Source organism: Sinocyclocheilus grahami, unplaced genomic scaffold (assembly GCF_001515645.1).
Source record: "Sinocyclocheilus grahami isolate Dianchi unplaced genomic scaffold, SAMN03320097.WGS_v1.1 scaffold529.1, whole genome shotgun sequence".
Classification (NCBI taxonomy): Eukaryota; Metazoa; Chordata; class Actinopteri; order Cypriniformes; family Cyprinidae; genus Sinocyclocheilus; species Sinocyclocheilus grahami.
The window spans coordinates 723,796-734,658 of record NW_015505708.1 but is presented as its reverse complement, the minus strand read 5'-3'; the positions used below and the strand labels follow the sequence as shown (position 1 = coordinate 734,658).

General features: G+C 34.7%; 1 protein-coding gene across 1 annotated transcript in view; it reads left to right on the top strand.

Moving 5' to 3' along the window:
* The first annotated feature begins 5,173 nt into the window (after positions 1-5,173).
* LOC107555279 (tumor necrosis factor receptor superfamily member 19-like) overlaps positions 5,174-10,863 on the top strand; it is a 45,359-nt gene continuing 39,669 nt past the window's right edge. The window contains exons 1-3 of the mRNA XM_016238033.1: positions 5,174-5,539; positions 7,813-7,897; positions 8,083-8,193. Of these exons, the coding sequence (XP_016093519.1) occupies positions 7,829-7,897; positions 8,083-8,193 (180 nt within the window). The 5' untranslated portion in view covers positions 5,174-5,539; positions 7,813-7,828. The remainder of the gene's footprint in view (positions 5,540-7,812; positions 7,898-8,082; positions 8,194-10,863) is intronic.

The window sequence follows — 10,863 nt, the reverse complement described above, 5'->3', positions numbered from 1 at the left end:
TATATAACTTTTAATATATATATATATATATATATATATATATATATATATATATATATATATATATAGAAAACAGTTATTTTAAATTGTATTAATAATATTTCACAATATTACTGTTTTATTGTATTTTAATTAAATAAAATAACTTTAAATCAAACACTAATCGTAACTAGTTAGTACATGTTGTTCATTAATATTACTCAGTGCTTAAATGTATAAGCATATTGTAAAAAGGACACATACAATATAGTGTAACCTTGTTCTTAACCCCCCACATATAAGTAATAAAATGAATATAATAAAATGCAGTTTAATTTTTTTGCATTTTTTTCTTTTCTCTATCTATCTATCTATCTATCTATCTATCTATCTATCTATCTATCTATCTATCTATCTATCTTTCCCCCCAATTCTTAAAATGTTTATAGGTTGTAATATTTACAGAATGATCAGCTGCATACTGTATAAAAACAATATGTCTCCATTTACATATCTAACTAAACATGTGTTTGCATTTCTACAAATAATTGTCTCATTCCTTCCAGATGAGTTCGGTGGCACAAGTAGTGAGGCTGTTTCATACCGTGATGCTCAGATACGAGATGGATCCAACACTGGAAGGCCAAAATAATGTGCTTTGGCGAGATCCAACATCAATACAACAAAGAGTTTGGTTTCAGACAGTGTGTGTGAGTGTTCAGTGCCTCCAGTAGAGCTGTTGAAGTTTAAAACTGTCAGTCATAACTGATCTGTCACATCGTTTTGGAGTTTCTTGGGATTGTTAGTGTGTGGATTGACAGATTGTTCCACCAGCTCCCCTATGCAATGACAGCTTCTCTTTGATCAAAGCCACCTGCACTTCAGCAGGTTCCTCAATAGCACATGCATCATTCGTCTATGTTCAGAGAGTGTGCTTTAACCAAAGAACATAGATGCAAAAGTGAGAAAGTGACATGCAATGGGAGAATGTTGAAGGAGTCATAATTCTCTTTTATTGCATGGGACAAAAAGATTCAACGAAAGTGAATGATGCTGAATAATCCGTGTATCATTCGATCATTCGATCATTCGTTTTTTGATTTAATATTGAAAGTAGAAAAATGAGAAAATGGCTCCTTTTTTGTTTTTTCGTTTTTTTCCAAAAAAACGAAAAGCAAGAATTCAGCTTAAATTTTCGTTTTTCGTTCATGGGTGGAAAAATTAATAAACAGCTTGAATATTCGATTTCTACACGTGGGCGGGGATTAAACACCTCTTTCTGCTGATTGGTCAGCCGAAGATCAAACTGTGCCATCATCAGTTCTTCTGCAGTATCATGCAGCAGAATAATAGTCCTCCACTGCTACAGTTGTATGGATTCTTAATGCATTTATTGCAACTACATTTCATATTTTTCTCATCAAACAGACTAATGAATAGCTCAACACAATTCGTACAGGGGCAGAATCTAGACAGGGCTTTCTTCTGTGTAGGCCAGCGGTTCTTAAAGTGATAGGGGGTCCAAGAAATAATTTGCTATAGCCTAAAGTATTTCCAGACTGTAAAGTGTTTTTTTTTATCATGATACATAGGCCTACTGTGATTTATTCCAAAGTGACTTATATGATGCATTTAACATCAAATAATCTAAATGAAGCCTTTTAAAAGACAAGTATTCCCTGTGGTTCATGTTTGTGGCATGTGCCAGAAAGATGCTCAAGGAGACTGAGACGCGCTAAAGCAGTGCATTCTGTTGTTCTCTTTATTTTTCAAAGGCATGACATTTTGTAGTTATTTTGAATGTAACGTTACACAAATAAATATGCATTTTACCATAGGACTATAAATGACAGAGTATTAAGTTATTTCCCCTCGATGGGGAAAAAAATCCAAGTGAACATCAATCAGTACTCAATATTAATTTAAACAGCTTTAAATATAACTGCTGCTTATTTCCTGTGCACCTGCGCTTGACTGTAGTCTGTCTGCTTATTGAGTTTATTTAACCCATCGCAATTTATTGGAACTGTGTGAACTAGAGTGACTATTCACCTTAATGTTGTTCTGAAGGCTTATTACTTAATAATACAAAAATGTCCTGCACTTGCCAATTTAATGGCAGAGAATGGTGACTTTATTTTATATATATTTTTTTAAGCGGATGCATATCTGTCGTAAAATAATCCTATGCATCTCGTGGCGTATATTCCAAGCATTCTGAAGGTATACTGAGGGTTTGGTGAGAAACAAACCGAAATGGCAAGTTATTATATTTTATGAAAATCTTGCGTTGCAGTGCGAGTGCGCAGCAGCACAAGTGCATATCCTTTTGAGATATCAATTATAATCAATTTTAATAAAACACAAGACTATATTATATAACTCTAACAGTAGGCTATTTAATATCTGCTGTTCTCCGGTTGTCAGTCAGAATGGCAGTTCTTGCGAACATAGGCCTATATATACCCAAGCCAATTTATTATTTTTTCCTTTTTGTCTTAGTGTTTAAAATATTTATTTTGAAACAAATTAATTAATTACTTAAACAGACTTACTGGGTGAACAGGGTAGGCTAAGACAGCTGTCATATCATACCCTGCCATGCCCAGCTGATGCAAATAATAGAATTTATATCTACACAGAAGAAAGTCCTGCCTAGACTCTGCCCAGGTATGAGTTGTGTCGAGCTATTCATTAGCCTGTTTGTTTGATGAAAAAAGACTAAATGTAGTTGCAATAAATGCGTTAAGAATCCATACAACTGCAGCAGTGGAGGACTATTATTCTGCTGCGTGATACTGCAGAAGAACTGATGAAGGCACGGTTTGATCTTCGGCTGACCAATCAGCAGAAAGGGGCGTTTAATTCCCGCCCACATGTAGAAATCAAATATTCAAGCTGTTTATTCATTTTTCCACCCATGAACGAAAATCGAAAATTTAAGCTGAATTCTCGTTTCCGAAACGGAAAGGAGCCGTTTTCTAATTTTTCTACTTTCAATATTAAATAAAAAAACGAATGATCGAATGATACACGGATTCTGAATGTCTCCGTTTTCTGTTTTCACAAAATAAAGTCATTTGGGTGAACTAACCTTTAAATAATTCAAATTGTGTAATAAAGTTGGTTTAAAGTGTAAAATGAAAGGATATGGCAGATTCTTTAAACAATAACTGTATATGCAATGTAGACAGATACAAAACAGAAAATAAAATCTGCTATCTAATCTGTCACACTCCCCTTTTTAGCAATATGCCTATTGCTAGTCATTCATTTTAGCTTTAATACAAATGTTGATTTTGGGAAATGAAAGTTTGTAGGTCTAAATTAAAAAACATTTTCTGCAAATTATTCAACAATTCCTGCCCATAATATTGTTGAGGCCACATATGGAAATTAGTGTGGTTTGTCATGTTTTACTCCAGTGAACATTATAGACACAAATTATATAAATACTAAATACTACAAATGTTAATAAATAAAAAGTTAATAACGTTAACTTTAAAAAAAGCAATAAATACGATTTTAAAATTAAGATGTTTTTGAAAGGATGCATTTTTTTTTTTGTGGAAACTATGATACACTAATGTTTTACAGTTTGGGGTAAGTTTACAGTAAATAATAATAAAAACAATGAAGAACAGAAAAGAAATTAATACCTTTTTCAGCAAGGACATATTAAATTGATCAGAAAATATATACATATTGTTACATTTGAAATAAATGCAGTTTCATGGTTTCCACAAAAACATTAAGCAGCACCAAATCAACATGTCAGAATGATTTCTGAAGGATTGTATGACACTGACTGAAGACCGCAGCAATGATGCTGAAAATTCAGCTTTGCGTCACAGGAATACATTTCATTTTAAAATATATTCAAATAGAAATGTTAAGTTATTTAAAATTGTAACAATATGTCACAATATTACTGTTTTACCTGTACATTCAGTCAAATAAATAGCAAGCATACAGTAATACGGTAACACTTTAGAATAGGGAACACTTATTCACTATTAACTATGACTTTTCCCTCATTACATTCCTAATTTGCTTCTTATTAATAGTTAGTAAGGTAGTTGTTAAGTTTAGGTATTGGGTAGGATTAGGGATGTAGAACATGGTCATGTAGAATAAGGCATAATAAATGGCTAATATTCTAGTAATATGCATGCTAATAAGCAACTAGTTAAGAGACCCTAAAATAAAGTGTTACCAGTAATACTTTAGTCCTGAGAAAACAATTCAGATTTCTATTTCAAATCTACCTTCATAAGAGTTGACTTTTTTTTAATTTTTTTATTTTATTGCAAGTATAAACACTTAACAATTAATGTAACATTGGATGACATTATGAATACAGAAATTATATAGGAAGAAAAAAAATAACAATAAAAAATAAACAAGAGTACATAGATAAAACAAAAAATACAGAGGTAGTAAATCAAGAATTATGTACCATTCAGCAGATCATTATACAGTTTCGCAAATTTGACACTTTTTCTGGTATTCATATTTTTTTGTGTTATAATTAAGTAGATAAAGTCACAAAGAAAAGTATGTAATTTTGGAGATGTTGAAGAACATTTATGAATATAATATTTTCCCAATATAATAGTTGACATGTCTCAATGTAGTGTGCTTCGTATGACGAAAGCATTTTTGCAATTGGCTTTTTGACTCAAAACTTTATATTTTCCTTAACATTAATCACATTCATTATATCAACAACCCAGAGAGCAGGAATAAATGCAGGTCAATTTCTGTTATTCCCATAGATGTAGCTTGGCATTGTGTATAGGCTGTGAACATTAATTGTTTGACAAAACCTAACAATTTGTGACAACTAGCCCCAGTCTCCCGCCTAGCTCAAGATTGTAGGATGTAAATAATGTTGATCATACATTAAACATAGTATTTACACTATATTAATGTATATATTTTGAGTTATCGACAATTGCATTTGATGTAGAAGCAGCATAAACGCAGCTAAAGGCTGACCAGCAGAGGGCATCCAGTACCAATACATTTGTGAATATTAAAATGACTACAGAATACTCTTTTTGGAGCCAGTGAATGCAGGAGATTTGATTTCTGCAGACAATCCAGCCAATCGCTGCCCGTCAGGGGACGTCACTGAGATGAAAGGGAATTCTGCATCAAACACGCGCAGCAGATCAGATCAGATCAGATCAGATCACACAAGACCGAGCCGTGCCTGCCTCGGGATCCTGCAGTCAGGCTTCTCTTGTGTTCATATGGGGTGTGTGCATTTGCAGATATTCGGATTAACACATGGAGGGCTGTAAGTGAATAAACAGGCTCGTTTAAAGCGCTTTTGTCCAGGACGTGTCTGCAGCTTTGATGCACATGCTGATGGGAGATCAGATCACATCGGGCTTCACAGACCGCAGGCGAAATTTCACCTGAGCTTTGACTTCAGGGCTGGACTCTGGAAGGGTTCGGACCTCAGCGGCGAGCGCACTGGATCACATCCCGTTCCCGAACAGCTTTGCATAGATAGGAGAGGGCGATCTCGCGAGCGACTCGCTAATTATCGGTAAGAAAGTTTTGCGCACAGTTGCAGCGCTGCTTTGACCGCGCGTAATATGTATCCAAAAGCCTGTATCTTCAGAAAACTACACGAAACAAACACTTACAGCTTATAAGGGACCTCATTTTATTTCGTCCAGTACACTCTTTTTTTTTATGCCGTGTTAAAAAGTTACAAATAGAAAAGGGTAACTATATTTTATACTATGCATTGTTATGGCTTGAAGCCTGATTTCAATGTGTAACACGACATAATGTAGTAGTATTAAATGAAAAATAGCGACATGAGCTACTAGTAGGCTACATCTTTGAATATTAAAATGACTACAGAATTTAACGGAACATTCATTAGGTCTAGGGATATGCCGGTATCAAATTCTCATGTTGCGATGAATTGCTAAGGCTTTTATCACGGTATACGGTATTATCACGATATTGACATTTAGTTAAAAAAAAAAGTGCTGTCATAATACAGTATAACAGGTTTAATAACTTTTTTCATATAATGAAAATAACTGGACATTTAAACGCAATAAAGCAATACAGAGAAATGTATAAAGTTAAACGTTTTATACAGATTAAAGTGCAAAAAAAAAAAAAAAGACCAATAGGTATCACTTTACAATAAGACCTCATTAGTTAAGCTTAGTTAATGCATTAACATTCACAATGAGCAATAGCTACAGTTGCTGCAGAAGTTATTAATCTTTGTTAAAAAAAATACAAGGCTTTGTTCATGTTAGCTCATTAAATAACACAGTTGCAACTTTCGATTTTAATTTTTTATTTGTGTTAATAATGCTAACTAATGAAGCCCTAATGTAAAGTGTGACTGAACAATAAAGAATCAAAACGCTTTCAAACAATATCTAGGGCATGTTGTAGTCCAGATTAAAATATAAAATAAATAGCCTATTAAGTCTAAATATTTAAGTATTTGGTGCTGTGATGAACATCATAGCAAATACACAAATCTGAATGGCTGTTTAAATCATTTAAACACCTTTCAGAAACAGAAAGTAGTGCAGCTGCTTTGTTTACAGGGTTTCCGGGGTAACGGCTGCATTTAAAATAATAATTTTTATTATTATTATTTCTGCAGTTTAGCGCCATCTGCTGTCAGAGAGTGAGAGTGTGCTTTCATCCAGAGCGTCCGCCATGTGCTTCTGGTCCGCGCTTATACAGCGGTGTTGTGCATTTTGACCAGTTGATGGGAAAAGTATTCTTAAAATGCATTCAAAATTCTAAATAATTTATATATAATTATCCACGGCATTTAGAAGTGCCCACGATAGCAATATCGTGCATATTCATTACCGTGATATATCGCATTACCGAATACCGGCACAAGTCTAATTAGGTCTAGACAAAAGGCAACAACTTTTTCACATACTTATTTTTATAATAATGTTTATACCAACAACAACGACAAAAGCAACAAAAAACAACAACAATTAATAATAATAATAATAATAATAATAGATCTCTCTCTCTAAAGAATATCAAGTATGTAACTAGCAAGTTAATAATTATCGTCTAAATTATTTAGTTTTTATTTATTTATTTATTTTTGAAGGAGGCTATTTTTTTTCTGATTCAGCCAGTATTATTAAACCGTTAAATATAAATGTATAGTTGTTTACATATAGTATATAGACGTGTCTACATTGCAGTTTTTTGATGTTTATTGCATATTGGTTAATACTGTCAACAAGAAGAAATATAACTCTCTCTCTCTCTCTCTCTCTATAATGTAATAATCCAAACTAAATTTATAATACTTTCTGAGTATAGCAGTGTAAGCCAGAATGTTTATGTAGGTTAAATCTACGAAAATTGACTCTGATAGATCATTATCAGCCAATATTACACTCTAAAAAATGCTGGGTTGTTTCAACCCAACTTTGGGTCAAATATGGACTAACCCAACTGTTGGGTTACATTTTTACATTACATTTTTAACCCAAAAGTTGGGTTAGTCCATATTTGACCCAAAGTTGGGTTGAAACAACCCAGCATTTTTTAGAGTGTACCCTATTTTTAATTATCGGCATCTGTATCCAACTCAGTAAATGTTAAACCTCATTAAATATTAAACATCTACAGAGCATTTCTAATATTTTGATGTCTGATTTCAACATGCAGTAGCTTTATTAGGAACATTAAAAAAGGGTATTTATTTATAATAATCATTGTTTGCTTGGTGTTCACACAGTTATGAAAGATAATGCAAATAGTGTCCTCCATTAATCATTCATCAAAGGATTTCTGTGTTCACAGTGTATGTGGGTTCACAATGCCCCGGGCTCAGATCCTCTCCACTTTTCCTCTTCAGAGGATACTCGTCCTTCAACTGTGCGTTATGGTATGTTTCGTTCATATGAACACTTTCTGCTAACTTTAAGAGTGAAAAACTGATATTCTGAGATGTGCTCTAAAAGACCCGTGCACTACTACATCACCAAGGCTGCATTTACTTGCACTCCAATTTGGTAAACCTCCAATGATGTTATGGAAGAATTAACCATGTTTGATTCATGTTCCTCACAGTTTGCAGTCATGGCAGAGGAGAGAAGAGATTGCAGGGAACAGGAATACAAGGATAAGCTTGGAAACTGTATTCCCTGCCGGCAGTGTGATGCTGGACAAGAGCTATCCAAGGTTTGCCAATTCTTCACTGGGTTATTTCTTTTTTTTGTTTTAGCCTCATTTGAAACATTGGCGCACATAGTATTTTTAATTTCCTAAAAAGATTACATCTTAAATCAAGACATAATATCCAAAGCACTCTGTTGCTTTGAATTGGTTCCCATTGAGCTTCATTCTGGAATTCTTTCCGGTCCGCACCTACCACAGTCAGATTAATACGCAGATATATTTAGACGCTTATACTTTGAGTGCTTTTTAAAAAAGACCACGTTTGTGATTAAATCTGGGACCGAGAGACGCGTTCCCATCAGTTTTCCTGACCAAACTGGCCAAAAGCAAAGAGTTCACCAATAAAGAGGGGATGCCAATGTTTTGAATAGCTTGTCCCGACCAATTATTTATTGCTTCCTCCTTTTCATAAAGAGAGAGGGTAAACCGTTGTTCTCCTTTGTAGAGCGCTGGCCACGCTTTAATCAGTTACACCCACAATTCTGCTCACAATCGTCTTCAAGCCTTTTAATGTCATTGCCACCCCTGAGAATTTCAAGGCCTTGTAAACACGGCATGTTAAGAAATTACGTGGTTTTGTACTATAAACCTAATCTAAACGGAGGTCTGGGGTATTTCTGAAGTGTGGAAATCATTACACAGTTTATGCCTGGGTAAATGCAGGTACATCAGGCTGTTGGATGTATACAAATGTAGTGCACATGCTTCTTATAACCGCACGACTTTCATGTCGGTACACATGAACACACACTTATTGGTTATATGCTTCAATGCTTCAGATGTTTTCGGGCCAATTGATGCTTTGGGGCCTGGGGAGGTAGTGAATGATTGCCTACTTTTTCCATTCAAGCCCTTGTGGTTTACCCTATTCTTTAGAGCCAAGGACAATATCATGTGGTGTTTGAGTTACTTTCGATTAGATTCGTTTCGATGTTAAAATACTTTTTTTTATCCCACTTTAATATGCAGATACTAGTATGAGTAGGTTTATTTTCCCTAAAAAGTTTGTGGTGTTATCAAAACACCGCTTTGTTTGTTTGAACATCCTTACCTGCCCAACAACAGCATCAGTGGCTCAACCAATGGCGTAGGTTTGGGGGCGGGGCTATCTGTTTTTTGCGACCAATGGCAGATGGGAGCAGCGCTGGGAAACCTGTTTAAAAAGAGTCATTATTTTTACTATAGAAATTACACTTAACCTTAGAATAGCTGTAATAACAACAGCAACACCTTAACATTTTTGTCGTTTTAGTGTCTGACACTAAATCAACTCTTCCAGATGCCCTTTTGCTGTTTCTCAGATCCATGATGACTAGTCAAACAGCTTGTAAAACCCCCACATACACACTGTCTTTCACCTAAAAAGGTGATAACAGCCAAGATAAAGTTTTGTTGATAGGCATTTTGTAATTGTTAAAGTGATAGTTCAGACAAAAATGAAATCATTTACACAGCCTCATGTTATTCAAAAATGTTGCATGCATCGAGATCACCGTGTCTCGAGAACCCAGTCAGTTTGATTTGAGAACGAATCAGTCAGGTGAGCTGTAACAACGATATAACAATTCAATTAAAAGGGTTTTAACGATGTTTGATGCATCGGCTGCCAATAGTGACGTGGCAACACAAGCTCCGATATAAGTTTTATTTTGTATGATATACATTTTGGTGCAGTGTGCTTCACATCTGAGACAGAAGCACAGACGTTTCGCAGTTGTCTTGCCCATCGCCCTTGAAAAGATCTAACTCAAAAGATTTCTTCACAAATCGGACAAAGAACAGCTTGGACAGATAGGAGTTTGGAACAACATGAGAGTGAATAAATGATGACTTTCATTGCTTTTCAACTATTGCTTAAATGATTCTGGAAGTAAATTATGACTTTTGATGAATTATCTTCTCAATCCGTCAACGGATTCATCCTTATGCAGATGTGCTGTTTCTTCCAAACAGACCTCATAAACATTCACACACATTCCTGACTGCTAAGCGTCATGGAGGATTGCATGCTAAATTAAACCCGTCTTGACAGCAATTTTTTTTAATAGATTAATATTTTATTTTTTCAATGATTTTATTCAATAATGTTCCCAAGTCTAATTTCTTTTAGCAAAGTATAATCATTTTCTTCTTTTGATTTTGGGGTGAAATATGACCCAGATAATTATGTTCTTGACAGGTTTTATGAGATTCACCCTTAAAGCGTACCTGCTGGGTGAAGTAAGAAGTTCACTCTTTGCTTTGATAGGAAGTATTGATGAGCAGGAGGGTTCAGGTTTATTTAGTAGAACAGAGTGTTTTGGGGTTTTAAATATGCTGACTTCAAAACACTTGTGTGTCTGAACATGCTTTACGCCATCCTGCTTTCTCCTCTATCACACATCCATCCTGCCTGTTTTGCTTGGCATTCTCACTCAAATCTGATCTGGAGATTGTGGAAAAATGGTACTTGCAGGTACTGGTTTGGTGAGTCCTCTTAGACAAGATTATGGACTGTGAAAACAGGCTTTTGGAAAGAATAGAGGTGGCATTCTTAACTTTTCATTTGATAGCAAAAGTGTACATATCTGCTGTTAGAGGTTACATAATGTGTAAAATACATTTAATTTAGGTTACACTGTACTGCTGAAATATTTCTACACAGACAATAATTTGGTCCGATCACTGTCTTAT